The 16,473-nt window shown below is 40.5% G+C and overlaps 1 protein-coding gene across 4 annotated transcripts in view; it reads left to right on the forward strand.

The window, feature by feature from the left end:
* Positions 1 to 16,473, forward strand: part of st3gal5 (ST3 beta-galactoside alpha-2,3-sialyltransferase 5) — a 96,175-nt gene that overhangs the window by 38,382 nt on the left and 41,320 nt on the right. For all 4 annotated transcript variants that reach the window (XM_026940337.3, XM_026940335.3, XM_053235618.1 and 1 more), the window contains 2 exons: positions 12,311 to 12,648; positions 13,070 to 13,256. In XM_026940337.3, the coding sequence (XP_026796138.1) occupies positions 12,311 to 12,648; positions 13,070 to 13,256 (525 nt within the window). The remainder of the gene's footprint in view (positions 1 to 12,310; positions 12,649 to 13,069; positions 13,257 to 16,473) is intronic.

The following is a 16,473-nucleotide window of genomic DNA, read 5'->3' on the forward strand; positions in this document are numbered from 1 at the left end:
ATGAGGAATTGGGGAAAAGTCACAAAATGAAGGACAAATATTTTATAGCGCATGTGGAACAAGAAGAAGGGGTGTAGCCACAATTATTAAACCACATGTACCCTTTGAGAAAACTAATTGGATTATTGATACAGAGTACACATTCTGTTCAGGAAGATTCTCAACTTACAATAGGTTATACTTCTATATGTTTAAAAATGACTTTTCGGGACTTCCGCTTCTGCCTGCATGGAATGAGCAGCATAGAAGGGAGCTCCTCAAATAAATAACTAATTATTGCTAAATAGACTAATTAACCAAGTAAAGCCTTTACATTTCTGTCAGAGTCATAACAACAAACTTTTCGACATGAAACCGAGCTCGAGCAAAAAAGTTACATCGACAATCCAGCGTAATACAAAAGCAGAAAGCAGTGAAAAAGATGGACGAAGACGACAGCAATTCTCCCATTTCGTTGAGTGCACTCAGAGTGGAACTACGTACGCATCGTGAGGCAGTGATTAAAGACATTAAATCGCTCAAGGAATGCCTTCATCTGGAGGTGCAAAAGAATCGAGAGGAGATGAAAGAGGACCTGTGTGCGCTATGAGAGGAAATCTTCCCAGAGCTAGCAGCCTTAGATAAAGCACAGGCTGAGTCGGCGAATGAGTGCACAGAGATGGGGAAAACCCTGAGTGACACGATGGACAGACTTGAACAGTCTCACGAATGCATAGCTAAAGAACACAAGAAAATGCAGGAGAAATGTATGGATTTGGAGAATCGTAGCCAGAGACAGAATTTAAGATTCGTCGGGATTCCAGAAGGAGTGGAGGCTGGAAATCCGATTCATCAAAGACCTGCTACTGGAGATATTCGGAGCCGAAGACTTGGGGGATTCCAGTATGACTGTAGATCATGCACACCGGACTCTCGCGCCAAAACCGAAATCGGGTGAGAGGCCCAGGGAATTAATTGCTCACTTCCACTACTATTCGAACAAAGAAAAAATTCTGAAGTTATCCAGAAATAAAGGCCGTCTCTACTACAAAGGATCCCCTGTGCATATCTTTCCCGATGTGAGTCCAGAGGTTGGCAAACTTCGAGCCGCATTCAATCTTGTGAAAGCCAGGATGCGAGCCCCCAGGATAAATTACAGTCTGTTCTATCCGGCCAAACTGACAATCACTGTGGACGGAATCAGATGCACATTTGAACTCCCTCGAGAGGCAGAGAAATTTCTTGAAAAGAAGTCTCAAACCTAGATGGCCGATATGTGAGGCTTGAGTATCCGATTATCGGGTGTCTATTATCATTCTCAGCACGTTCGGACAGAATAATTTAAACAGATCTCTGGATATTAGTAAAGTCTAACGGGACAAGACCGCACCAAACATGTTAAAGTGAAAGAAATACAAGTGTGTAAATAGGTCTATAGAGTACTTTTTCTGTAATGTTTTTGGAAAGGAGCTAAGTGGTAAGTCAGACGGTTTACTATCCTTTTTGTTAATGTTATGGGTAAAAAGGGTTTTCTAAACTTGCTCTGTTCTTTTTTGTGTGACTTTCAATCAAAAAAAGGTAAACCGAGCTATTGTTCAAATTGTTCAAGTTTTTTGGTTGCTAAAAAAAACAAATATTGGCACTTTTTCTTTTTTTTTTTTCTCTTCCCTGTTTCCTCTTATACTTTGAATGCTGCTTCCCACAATATTTCTCAAAACCCTGATCATGACTAGCAGGAAAGTAAATGCTGTTAAGAAAAATCATGTTCAGTTTATTTCATAGAATTGTAAAGGGCTCAGCAGAGCGATAAAACGGGGAAATGTATTAGCACATCTGGGAGCTGATATCACATTTTTACAAGAAACGCATTTAAAGAACCAAGACCAGAGCCGATTAAGAGGAAGATGGGTGGATCAAGTCTTTCATTCAAACTTTAACATTAAGTCTAGAGGTACAGCAATACTCACAAAGAAGGGTATACAATTTACTGCAACAAAAGTTATTTCTGATTCCAAAGGATGTTATGTTATAGTAGTGGGGAAACTGTATAACACACCAGTATTGTTTGTCAATATATATGCTCCCAATATAGATGATGAACAATTTATATCTTCTGTTTTGAACATCTTGCCTAATCTGGATACTCATCAGTTGATAATGGGGGTGATTTTAACTTTGTGTTAGACCCAGATAGATCTTAGACAGATCTTCAAATAGAACGGTACTCCTACCCAAATCATAAACAAAGGTTTATGAAGTCATTTAAAATAATAGATCCATGGAGATTCACCTTTCCAAACCAACGAAAATATTAATTTTTTTCTCTAGTTGATCACACATTCTCTAGGATAGACTATTTTTTAATAGATTGCAGCAGTCACACATTGTGATTATGAAGCAATGGTGATATCGGACCATAGCCCCTTAGTTCTTCAGGTAGTATTTGAAACCAAATATGACATGATTAAATGGAGATTTGATAATAATTTGTTAGCAGACAAGACATTTGTAGAACAAACCAGAGATCAAATAAGGTTATATGTAGAGACAAACAATACGGTAGATGTTTCTAAATCCACAATTTGGGAAGCATTTAAAGCGTACATGCGCGGACAAATTATTTCTCATAGTGTCTCAATCAGGAACCAATGTAAAGAACAAAAAAAGAAATTAACGGACAGAATACTAGAAATAGATTATAGTAGGATTATCTTTTCACCACTTTGGTGAAATTTGGATTTGGTTCTAATTTTATTTCATTTATTAAATTACTATATGCCCACCCTCAAGCTTCTGTACAAACAAGTCGATCTACAAGACAGGGTTGTCCTCTGTCACCCCTGCTATTTGCTTTAGCTATAGAACCCTTAACAATTTCTCTACGTGCATCCACGGGCTATAGTGGGATAATAAGAGGGGGAAGGGAATACAAAGTATCGCTATATGCAGATGACCTTCTAGTTTACATTTCTAACCCCTTACAATCAGTTCCCACCATTATGTCAATTTTAGAACAATTTGGAAAAATCTCAGGATATAAGATTAATTTTTCTAAAAGTGTTATATTCCCGATCAACCCTAAAACCCAATTAGAAGCACTGTCATCTCTTCCTTTTAAAGTAGTAAACTCATTTAAATATCTAGGGATCACCATAACTAAATGTTTTTCTACACTTTTTAAAGAAAATTTTCTGAAGCTGTACGAAAACACAACACACTTTTAAGAAGTGATCCAATCTCCCTCTCTCTTTAGCAGGTTGCATTAACATGGTGAAAATGAGTATTTTGCCCAAATACCTATTTCTTTTTCAGTGTATCCCAGTCTACATTAATAAGTCATTTTTCAAAAATTTGGATAGAATAACTACCCAATATATTTGGAACAAAAAAAAAACTAGAATCAAGAAAGTATGTTTACAGGGGATTAAACCGAAAGGAGGGATGGGTCTACCTCATTTTCAGCTGTATTACTGGGCATGTAATATAAGAGCACTCTCATTTGGAATGCAGGAGGGGTCGATTGAATGGTGTGATATGGAAAATAAATCATGCTCACCTTCCTCTTGGCCAGCTTTAATCTATTCAGCTTTGTCTATCCCCCCTCCAACTCAGTTGAACAATTCAGTGGTTTCCAATTCATTAAAAATTTGGAAACAGATAAGGAAGCATTTTAAGTGGCAAGCATGCTCTGTTTTAAGCCCATTAATCGCTAATCATTCGTTTCTCCCATATTTCTGATCTGGTCCAATAAAGGTGTACGCTCCTTTCAAAATTTGTTTATTAACAAATGTTTTCCAACATTTCAGCAGTTACAGCAGATATTTGATCTACTTAGCACACATTTTTTTTAAATACTTACAGGTTCGCAGTTTTGCTCAAAAGGATTTTTCGTCGTTTCCTAGTGAGCCGTCAACTTCTCAAATGGAGACACTGTTTTTACTGAACCCATTTACCAAAGGAGGAATTTCAATTGTATATAACAAATTATCACAGCTAGAATGTGATGCTTCTTTAGAGCATCTAACGACGGCATGGGAAGATGACCTTGGAATAGATATCGAAGACTGGCAATGGGATGAAGCACAAGAACAAGTTCATTCTTCTTCCTTGTGTATTGGACATGGTCTCTAAGATGTTTTCCTGTGTAGACCCATTATGTGATAGGTGTGGTCAAACTCCAGCATCACTAGGACATATGTTTTGGAGTTGTCCTAAGATTAGTAATTATTGGATTTCAGTTTTTCAGTTATTGTCAGAAGTGTTGGGAAAGCAATTGGATCCAGACCCAATTTTAGCTGTTTTTGGTGTCAGTAGTGATAATATGGAGCTATCTAAAAACCAGCATATAATGCTTGGATTCGTTACACTCTTAGCACGTAGATTGATTTTGCTCAACTGGAAACAGAAAGATCCACCCCACTGCTCGGCATTGATTAAAAAAGTTATGTCCTACCTGCAGCTTGAAAAGATCAGATTTTCCCTAAGAAAGAAAACTAAAAATTTTTATGTAGCCTGGAAGCCTTTTATTAATTATTTTAATAAGAAAGCAGGCAAGCAACCCCCCCCCCCCTTTTTTTTTTCTCTCTTCTCTTCTTTTTCCATATATCATTACGATGTTAAAATACATTGTTTTTGTGCCAATGTAAAAAACCTTATAAAGAGAATGTTAAAAAAAAAAAAAAAAAAAGACTTTTCATTAGTTGAAAATTATAGCATCAATTCAACGATTTTATCTGATAATGCAGCAGTTATATTAAAACTTTTTGGCTAAGGTTACAGCTAACAGAGGGGAAAATTATGGCGATTAAATAACTAAATAACAATAAAATGATACAGTAATAGTAAATCCAATTATATTATGGGAGGGTGCAAATGCAGTTTGAGAGGACACATAATAACATACACAGCATTTAAGAAAATGCAAAAAGAAAAAAAAACAGATGGTATTAGAACAAGAAATAAAGAATCTGGAAACAGACTTAAAACTACACATTTTTTTAGAATACAGAATGAGGGGTTATTGACATTTACTAAGCAAAGATATTATGAAGTTGGATTGAACTCCTTTAAACTATTAGCATATTAGAGATCCTGCATAATGAAAATAAAGGCTGGAATAACACATAATAATTACAGATAAAGACAGTGCCACCTACAGAGGAAACCTGCCACAGCCATCTATGCCCAAGCATGTGACTCATGCATGTGTTGGCATCCTTCTTGCGGTGGAGCCACTGGAGTTTGGTATGGTCCAAATTGAGGGTGAAGATCTGTCCCAGCAAATGGTATTAGAGGGTGAGGACTGCCCACTTGATGGCCAGACACCCCTATTGCTCTTTTGCAGTGAGAGCTTACGGCTGATGTAGAGCATGAGGAGCTCCTCTGCCTCCACTGTCTAGGACAACACGGCCCCCAGCCCACTGTTCGACATGTCAGTCTGCAAAACCAAGAGGAAAGAGATGTCAGGAGGATGTAAGAGTTGTCTGCCACAGAGTGCAGCTTTTACCTGAATAAAAGCCTGTTGCCACAGCTCTGTCCACTGGATCTGGCACTCCCTTTTTAGTGAGGTCACTCAGCGGGCTGGTGATATCTGAATAATTACGCAAAAACCTATGATAATAGCCAGCCAGCCCCTGAAAATATCTCACTTCTTTTTTGGTCTTGGGCAGGCCATCTTATCTATTTGGGGACGCACCTGCCCATGGCCCAAGTGGAAGCAAGCCCAGATATTGTACTTCCACCTGTCCAATTGCACTCTTTTGGGTTTGTCATGAGTCCCATCCATCACAAGGATCTCAGGACAGCCCTCAGATACTGAACATGTCACTGCCAGTCATTACTATAAATAATAATGTCATCCAGATAGGCAGCAGCATAGGCAGCGTGTGGATGGATGATTATGTACATGAGTCATTGGAATGTCGCTGGGGCTCTGAATAACCCAAAAAGAATGGTCACAAATTGGACTAGACCATGGTTTAAAGATACTGAGCTGCTGTGCCTCACCTCTATCTGTTCACTTTACCTCTTAGCTGAAGTCCCCAACTTGCTTCAAAAGGCCCTATGGAGCTATGTCTGAGTAATAATATGAGCACTTTATCACCCTGTGAAAACGTAGCTGAGCGTCCCTTCTATACAGCCGGGTTTGAAGTTCTTGCGCCTGTAGCAAGGTCCCTCCTCCCAGTTTTCTCTGACAATGTCCCCATATAGTAATTCAAATGGGGAGAACCCCGTGGAGGCTTGTGGGACTGCTCATACTGCGAATAATAGGGGTTCAAGCCACTTATCCCATTTCTGAGCGTCCTTGTGCATAAACTTCTGAATCATATTTTTAAGGGTCTGATTAAATCTCTCGACCAGTCCATCCATCTGAGAGTGGTAAATGCTGGTATGAATCGATTTAATCCCTAAGAGTTGGTATAGTTCAAGAAGGGTGCATGACATAAATGTGGTGCACTGATCAGTCAGGATCTCTTTAGGGATCCCGACCCAGAAGATCATTTTGAATAGTGCCTCTGAAACTCTGTGTGCTGAGATGTTGCGTAGAGGCATGACTTTGGGCTATCACGTTGCTTAATCCACCAGATCTTGAATACTCACTGGTATGTGGTATGTCCCAGCTTGATCGAGCCTTGGGCACTGATGACCCTGTCGTCGGTTCACCAGTTGTCCTTCCTTGGACCACCTTTGGTATTTAGTAATGACTGCATACTGGAAACACCCCACAAGACCTGCCATTTTGGAGATGCTCTGATCCGGACGTCTAGCCATCACAATTTGGCCCTTGTCAAACTCAGCCAGATCCTTATGCTTGCCCATTTTTTTTTATTCCAACAGATCAATTTCAAGAACTGACTGTTAACTTACTGCCTAATATATTGCACCCCTTGAGAGCATTGCCATTGTAACGAGATAATCAATGTTATTCACTTCACCTGTGAGTGGTTTTAGTGTTATGGCTGATCGGTGTGTGTGTATGTGTGTGTGTATGTGTGTGTGTGTGTGTGTATATATATATATATATATATATATATATATATATATATATATATATATATATGGTCAGGTCCATAAATATTGGGACAGTGACACAGTTTTGGTAATTTTGCCTCTGTACACCACCACAATGGATTTGAAATGAAGCACTCAAGATGTGACTGAAGTGTAGACTTTCAGCTTTAATTCAACGGCTTCAAGAAAAATACTGCATTAACCGTTTAGGAATTACAGCCATTTTTTACAGAGTCCCTCCATTTTCACAGGCTTAAAAGTAACGGGTCAATTGACTGATAAGCAGTTTCATGGCCGGCTGTGGCCTGTTTCCTCCTGCTATCATGATAAATTAAGGAGATAAAAGGTCTGGAGGTGATTCCAAGTGTTGAATTTGCATTTGGTAGCTGTTCATGGGAACTCTCAATATGCCGTCCAAAGAGGTGTTGATGCAAATGAAGGAGGCCATCATTAGGCTGAAAAACCAAAACAGACCTATCAGAGAGATAGCAGAAACTTTAGGAGGGCCAAATCAACAATTTGGTATATTCTTAAAAAGAAGGAATGCACTGGCGAGCTCAGCAACACCAAAAGGCCTGGGAGACCACAGAAAACAACTAAAGTGGATGATTGCAGAATTCTTTTCTTATTGAAGAACAACCCCTTCACAACATCTAGCCAAGTCAGGAACACTCTGGAGGAGGTAGGCCTATCATTGTCAAAGTCTACAATCAAGAGCCACCTTCATGAATGTAAATACAGATGGTTTACCTCAAGATGCAAACCTCTGGTAATACTCAAGAACACAAAGGCCAGATTAGACTTTGCTAAAAAACCTCTAAAAAAAAGCCTGAGCAGTTCTGATGCAAGATTAACTTGTACCAGAATGATGGGAAGAGAAAAGTATGGAGAAGGAAAGGAAGGGCTCATGATCCAAAGCATACCAAATCATCCGTCAAACATGTGGAGGCAGTGTTATGGCATGGGCATGTTTGGCTGCCAATGGAACTGGGTCACTGGGGTTTATTGATAATGTGACTGTTGATAGAAGTAGCAGGATGAATTCTGAAGTGTACAGAGCTATACTTTCTGCTCAGATTCAGTCAAATGCTGCAAAACTGATAGGACAGCGCTTCACAGTACAGATGGATAACAACCCAAAACATACTGTGAAAGCAGCCCAAGAGCTTGGAAATTAAATGTTCTTAAATGGCCGAGTCAGTCACCTGACCTCAACCCAACTGAGCTGCTTTTAACTTACTGAAGACAAATCTGAAGGCAGAATGACCCACAAACAAGCAGCAACTGAAGATGGCTGCAGTAAAGACCTGGCGAATCATCTCAAGGGAGGAAACTCAGCATTTGGTGATGTCCATGGGGTCCAGACTTCAGGTAGTCATTGACTGCAAAGGATTTACCTCCAAGTAATAAAAATAATCCTAATATTTATGATTATATTAGTTTGTCCCATTACTTTTTGAGCCTGTGAAAATGGAGGAACTCTGTAAAAAATGGCTGTAATTCCTAAACGGTTAATGCAATATTTTTGTTAAACCCCTTGAATTAAAGCTGAAAGTCTATGCTTCAGTCACATCTTGACTGCTTCATTTCAAATCCACTGTGGTGGTGTACAGAGGCAAAATTACCAAAACTGTGTCACTGTCCCAATATTTATGGACCTGACTGTATATTCAATTCAATTCAATTCAATTTTATTTGTATAGCACTTTTAACAATGGACATTGTCACAAAGCAGCTTTACAGAGATAAATGGATCCACAAAAATATATTGTAAATATTTGAATTTATCACTGTGAATTTATCCCTAATGAGCAAGCCAGTGGCGACGGTGGCGAGATGATATGAGGAAGAAACCTTGAGAGGAACCAGGCTCAAAAAGGGAACCCATCCTCATCTGGGTGCAACGGATAGTGCGATTATAAATAAATCCTTTCTATTGTGTACTATATGGACAAATAGTGCAATTGTGCAACCAATAAATTCATCACAGTTTTTGCAAGAAGTCCGGCTGGTTGAAAATCTATCCACTGTCCACTGATGGAGTCCTGAGTACGAAGCTGCTCGTGGCAACTGCAGCCCCAAAGCCACTACAGCAATCGCAGTCCCAAGCCATTCCCCATATGTGATCCCCAAGCCATCTCCACAGCCCCCAGGTGGCACCATCCCCAGCAATCCAAACAGTTCTTCAGGCAGTCCATATGGGGCCATCCCCAGCAGCAGCGAGCGAACTCAACCGATGAGAACTCCAACCAGAAGTAGGGCATCAGGATGGGTCAGGCAGCGAGGAGGAGCAGAAGGGGTCAGCATCACTGGCATCTCAGAAGTAGCGTGTAGCTCGACAGAGAGTGAAGGAGAGAGAGAGATGGAGAGAAAGGAAAAGATTGTTAGGTGAGCTTTTGTCCTCTAATGGTTAAGCACGATGTACTTTGCATGCAGAGTGCAAGCAGGGACTCTGGCAAGACTAGCTATGACAGCATAACTAAAAGTAGAGCCAGAAGCTAACACAGACATGAAGGCACCCTGGGACATAAGGCAGCCAGCCACTCCACCGTCGACAAACCTGAGTGAACGTGTGAGAGTGGGGGGGCGACAACATCCAAACATCCCAGTTCACCACAACACTCTATGCCTTTGAAACCCTCCAGACCTGCCCCTGTACCTAAGAAAACTATTCACAAAAGGCTTGACTAAACAAATATGTTTTCAGCCTCGACTTAAACACTGAGACTGTGTCTGAGCCCCGAACACTAAGTGGAAGGCTGTTCCATAACTGTGGGGCTTTGTAAGAGAAAGCTCTACCCCAGCTGTAGCCCGCATTATTCGAGGTACCAACAAATAGCCTGCACCTTTTGATCTGAGTAGGCGTGATGGATCATAAAAGACCAAAAGTTCGCTCAGGTACTGTGGCGCGAGACCATTTAGTGCTTTATAGGTCAATAGTAGTATTTTATAATCAATACGAAATTTGATTGGGAGCCAATGCAGTGTGGATAAGATAGGGGTGATGTGGTCATATCTTCTGGTTCTAGTAAGGACTCTCGCTGCTGCATTCTGGACTAACTGGAGCTTGTTTATGCATCTACTGGAACATCCAGACAGTAAGACATTACAATAATCCAATCTAGAGGTAACAAAAGCATGAACTAATTTTTCTGCATCATGTAGTGACAATATATTTCTTATTTTAGCAATATTTCTGAGATGAAAGAAAGCAATCCTCGTTATATTATCTACATGAGCTTCAAAAGAAAGACTAGAGTCGATAATCACACCAAGGTCTTTTACTGCTGCACATGATGAAACAGAAAGGTCATCCAGAGTTATTATGTAATCAGAAAGCTTACTTCTAGCTGCATGTGGTCCTAGTACAAGTACTTCTGTCTTGTCAGAATTAAGTAAGAGAAAGTTAATAAGCATCCAGTTTCTAATGTCTTTTACACATTCCTCAACTTTATTAACCTGGTGTCTGTCATCTGGCTTTGCTGAAACATACAACTCTGTGTCATCAGCGTAACAGTGGAAGCTAATACCATGCTTACAGATAATTTTGCCCAGAGGTAGCATATATAGAGAAAAGTGCAGTGGGCCTAAAACAGAGCCTTGCGGGACACCAAACTTTACCTTAGCATGGTAATATATATATATATATTCTCAAAAATTACGAAATGTATATAAGTAAAGATTTTCAACTTGAATATCTCATTATATATATATATATATATATATATATATATATATATGTATATAATGAGATATTCAAGTTGAAAATCTTTACTTATATACATTTCGTAATTTTTGAGAATAAATGATGTCACAATGGTCAATGGAAGCCAAAGTCGTCAGCACATTGAGGGCTGGATTCAAAATCACACCGAAAATCAAAGTAAAAAATTTAAATTACAGGCTGATCCAACTTGCATGAATTTCATCACAGCAAGTCAGTAGTGTGTATGGCCCCCATGTGCCTGTATGCACTCTGGACAATGTCTGGGCATGCTCCTGATGAGATGGCGGATGGTGTCCTGGGGGATCTCCTCACAGACCTGGATCAGGGCATCAGTGAGCTCCTGGACAGTCTGTGGTGCTGCTTGGCAGCTTTGGATGCTCCAATGCATAATGTCCCAGAGGTTCTCAATCTCAATTCTCAATTTCAGGTCTGGGGAACATGAAGGCCAGTCAATGGCATCAATGCCTTCATCATCCAGAAACTGCCTACACACTCTGGCCACATGAGGCCGGGCATTGTCATGCACCAGGAGGAACCCAGGGCCCACTGCACCACCATAAGGTCTGACAATGGCTCTGAGGATTTCATCCCGGTACCTAATAGTAGTAAGGGTACCGTTGGGTAGCACGTGGAGGTCTGTGCGACCCTCCAAGGATATTCCTCCCCAGACCATCACTGACCCACCGCCAAACTGGTCATGATTGCAGGCAGCATAACATTTCCAGACTCTTTCACGTCTGTCACATATGCCTGTCACATATGAACCTGCTCTCATCTGTGAAGAGAACAGGGTGCCAATGGTGGACCTGCCAAATCTGGTGTTCTCTGGCAAATGCCAATCGAGCTGCATGGTGCTGGGCAGTGAGCACGGGTCCCACTAGGAGAAATTGGGCCCTCATGCCACCCTCATAGAGTCTGTTTCTGACAGTTTGGTCAGAAACATGCACACCAGTAGCCTGCTGGAGGTCATTTTGTAGAGCTTTGGCAGTGCTCCTCCTGTTCCTCCTTGTACAAAGGAGCAGATACCGGTCCTGCTGCTGGGTTGTTGCCCTTCTACGGCCCTGTCCAGCTCTCCTTGGGTAACGGCCCATCTCCCGATATATCTCCTCTATGCTCTTGAAACTGTGCTGGGAGACACACCAAACCTCCTTGAGACGGCATGTGTGGATGTGCCATCCTGGAGGAGCAGATTGAAATCCCTGAAGTTTAACTGACTTTGTGTTATAGTGTAATGATTAAGTGTTCCCTTATTTTTGTTTGAGCAGTATGTGTGTACATATACATATATAAATATGTATGCCAGATGGGCTGGTTTGAGTATTTCAGAAGCTGCTGATTTCATGGGTCTCATTACACAGAATGGAGTGAAAAACAAAAAACATCGAATGATTGACAGTTCTGTGGGTGGAAACACCTTGTTGATAAGAGAGGTCAGAGGAAAAAATGGCCAGATTGGTTCGAGCTGCCAGGAAGGATATAGTAATTCTGTATTACTCTGCAGTCTTTCTCTCTCTCTCTCTTGTGTATATTTATTTGTATAATGTGTGTGTGTGTGTGTGTTTGTGTGTGTAATATGTGTGCATCCTCTTTTAGCGTGTCCATTCCTTTGTCAGAAGTGTGTTAGCCCGAGAATGCAGACCATCTTTTACAAGAAGGAACATCGAGAGAATGTATTCTAGTTCCGTGCCCGTGGCTGAGCCCTTCTTACAAAAAAACAGCAACTTAACAGAACAAATATTTGAGTATCCACCACCGTTTGGATTTCGGGACCTGCAACACAAGCTAAAAGAAGTCCTGGATCTCATACCCAGTTCCTTGTCAGAGAATACTGGAGGGCATGATTGCCGTCGATGTGTTGTAGTTGGCAATGGAGGCATACTTCGAGGACTGGAGCTTGGGCCTCTCCTGAACCAGTTCAATGTGATCTTAAGGTAAGCCAAACCAGTTTAATTGGCCAATAAATGTGTGTTTGTTCTGTGCTGTGGTATTGAATAACCATTGTAAACTTGTTATTAAATGCTTGCATAAGTGTGGGTTTCAGCATTTCTAGGACACTTTATATAATATATCCTTTGGGTTGGGAAAGCTGAGTTTAAGCAGTAGAGTATATATAGACCTTTGAGCCTGAATAATGGAGAAAAAAAATTGTGTTGTACTGCATTCCACAGACCACTACGTATTACTGAATAATAGAAACACAGGATTAATCACTAAGACTCACCTAATTCTGTCAGATACTGACAGTGTACACTCAAAAATCTATGTATGTTAAATATAAAATGCAAGATTACACAACAAAAAAAGTGCTCTGCTGTCACATCTAACATCTAATATATGTTCACCCTTTTGCAGATTGAACAGTGGCCCAGTGAGAGACTTCAGTAGAGATGTGGGAAACCGCACTACTATCAGGATGAGTTATCCTGAAGGCAGCCCAAAGATATGGGAAGATGTCGACCCTCAGCTTCAGTTTGTAGCTGTTATTTACAAAGCTGTTGATTTCAACTGGCTTCATGCTATGATTTCAAGAACAACAATAGTGAGTAGTATGAGGTCTTGCTTTACTATTTCTACATTTTCTTTTAAATGAGGCATTAGAAATTAAAGCGCCTTTTCTAGATACTTTTCTCTATACATTGTCAATCCTGTTACTGGTCAATCCTCACTCGGGGTGGCTGTGGCTCAGGTGGTGGAACGGGTTGTCCACCAATCGCAGGGTTGGTGGTTCAATCTCTGGCTCCTCCACATGCCGAGCTGTCCTTGAGCAAGACACCGAACTCCAAGTTGCTCCCAATGGCAGGCTAGCGCCTTGCATGAGTGAGGTGTGTGAGTGTATTTGTGAGTGGGTGAATGAGAAACAGTGTAAAGCACTTTGTAGAACTGCTAAGGTTAAAAGGCGCTATATAAGTGCAGACCATTCACCATTTATTTGCCAGTTCAGACAGTCCAGGCCCTCAAGTCCAGGGCCACAACATGATTCCAGACAAATCCTCATTTCTCCTCCACATTTTTCATTTATTTATCACATTTATTTCATGTATTTATGCATTTATTAATAGCTATGATCCATTTTCTCATTAAGGTATGGGAATGATAACTTGGAGAAAGAGAACAGAAGACCAGCAGAAACCATATGCACATCCCTTGTAAAATATATTTATTTATCCATCAAGAAGGGAAAAAATATACCTTGTTTTCAGTTTTGCTATGGCTTTGGCTGTGACCTGAAGTGTGGGGTCTGTGTTAGCTCTCACACTCCCTTGTACATAGCTGTTGTGCAATAAATTATATATATATATATATATATATATATATATATATATATATATATATATATATATATATACTATACAATAGGAGGATTTACAGTGGTACAAAATATAAAATGTACTCTTCATCCAGACGGTCAAATGAGGGCATTGAGTTTATAAAGAAAAAAAGGAATTGGAATCAGCAATTAGCCATGCAGTGGAGTAGGGCATTTCCAGTTCAATACAAAGTGATTTCATATACACCGATCAGTCATAACATTAAAACCATTTGCCTAATATTGTGTTAGTCCCCCTTGTGCCGCCAAAACAGCTCTCTGAACGTGTGGTGTGTTTTCTGGCACCAAGATGTTAGCCGTAGATCCTTTAAGTCCTGTAAGTTGCGAAGTGGAGCCTTCATGGATTGGACTTGTTTGTCCAACACATCCCCAGATTCTCGATCGGATTGAGATCTGGGGAAATTGGAGGCCAAGTCAACACCTTGAAGTCTTTGCCATGTTCTTCCTCCTGCTGAGGAAGAGGCCACTGCCATTAAGGAATACCGTTCCCATGAAAGGGTGTACTTGGTCAGCATCAGTGTTTACATAGGTGGTATGTGTCAAAGTAACATCCACATGAATGCCAGGACCCAAGGTTTCCCAGCAGAACATTGCCCAAAGCATCACACTGCCTCTGCCGACTTGCCTTTTTCTCATAGTTCATCCTGGTGCCATCTCTTCCCCAGGTAAGTGACACACACGCACCCGGCCGATCACATGATGTAAAAGAAAAAGTGATTCAGACCAGACCACCTTCTTCCATTGCTCCATGGTCCAGTTCTGATGCTCATGTGCCCATTTTAGGAGCTTTCGGTGTTGGACAGGGGTCAGCATGGGCACTGATGTTCTGTGGCTACGCAGCAAGCTGCGATGCACTGTGTGTTCTGACACCTTTCTATCATAGCCAGCTTTAACTTTTCAGCAATTTGTGCTACAATAGCTCTTCTGTGGAATTGGACCAGATGGGCTTGCCTTCACTCCCCATGTGCATCCATGAGCCTTGGGTGCCAATGACCCTGTCACCAGTTCACTGGTTGTCTTTCCTTGGACCACTTTTGGTAGGTACTAACCACTGTATACTGGGAACACCCCACAAGACCTGCCATTTTGGAGATGCTTTGACACAGTCATCTAGCCATCACAATTTGGCCCTTGTCAAAGTCGCTCAGATCCTTATGTTTGCATTTTTTTCCTGATTCCAGCACATCTTCTTCGAGAACTGGCTGTTCACTTGGTCCCTAATATATCCAACCCATTGAGAGGTGCCATTGTACCGAGATAATCAGTGTTGTTTACTTCACCTGTCAGTGGTTTTAATGTTATGGCTGATCGGTGTATGCCAAGGGAGACTAGGACATGCCATACAACCATTCACATGCTTTTTATGAAGTTTAGGATCATCCAAACCAATCTTCAATCCAACTATAGGTCATAAAAGGTCTGATGGTTCATTGTTTAATGGTCTGCAATATTGATATGGCTGCCATCTTGAATTGTGACAAAAGATCTGTTTTTACTCCTCCAAATATGGTCCAATCATCATCAGCCTCTTGAACTTTTACACACGTAACCCATGTTAAATATGGAGATCTAATATTAATGTTGTGGGTTGAATAAGTAATTAAAAACTAGGTGTATTAATAGTACTTATTATAGTTGTAAAATAGTTACTAGAGACACTCTCTTTTTAAGAGCACTCTCTCGCTCTCACCTGTGTGCATGTAGCTCCACCCTAACTTACCGCTCACATTTTCTGAAAATGATTAAAAAATAGAAACATAGTCATGGTTTTTAAAAAAAATACTCACCCAGTGGCTAAATTTCGTTTACCACCATGTAGTTCTAGGATATAGTGAAGATTATAATTTTCCTGTGAATGCAAGTGGAGCGAGTGGAAAAAAAAAGATTTCCTGCCCAGTGGTGAGGCTAGAAATTGACCAGCATATTACCATACCTACATCAAATAAAAACCACACATTTAAGGAACTTAGCCAATCTACACGCTTAACAGGAACACAACAAAAGGGCATTCACAGCATGCACTGAGTAGTGACTAACATTACATACCAACTAAATCCAGAAGCTGAACACATGACAACTAACAGGAAAGCACAAAATGAAACAGCTGGTTGCAGAATATAGGCTGTTAAAATTAGAGATCTTTATACTACTGTGTTCTACAAGTGCTTTTGACATTTCAGTAAGCCAACTAGTATTTAATTTCAATGACAATTACAATTATCCAAAATGCTCTGGCCACACAGCCAGCCTATGTGAAATTAAATAACTGATTTTGAGCAGCTTTTCCAGTCAATAGAGATGCAAGTTGGAGACAAGGATGTTTGCAGATTGTTTCTGAAGAAACCAACAAATCACACAAATCGTTTTTGCTAAGATTTCTTTTAAATCTATTAGGAGAACCATTATAACTGCCTGTCAGAAGTACTTT

This window comes from Pangasianodon hypophthalmus, chromosome 7 (genome assembly GCF_027358585.1).
Source record: "Pangasianodon hypophthalmus isolate fPanHyp1 chromosome 7, fPanHyp1.pri, whole genome shotgun sequence".
NCBI classification, from domain to species: Eukaryota; Metazoa; Chordata; class Actinopteri; order Siluriformes; family Pangasiidae; genus Pangasianodon; species Pangasianodon hypophthalmus.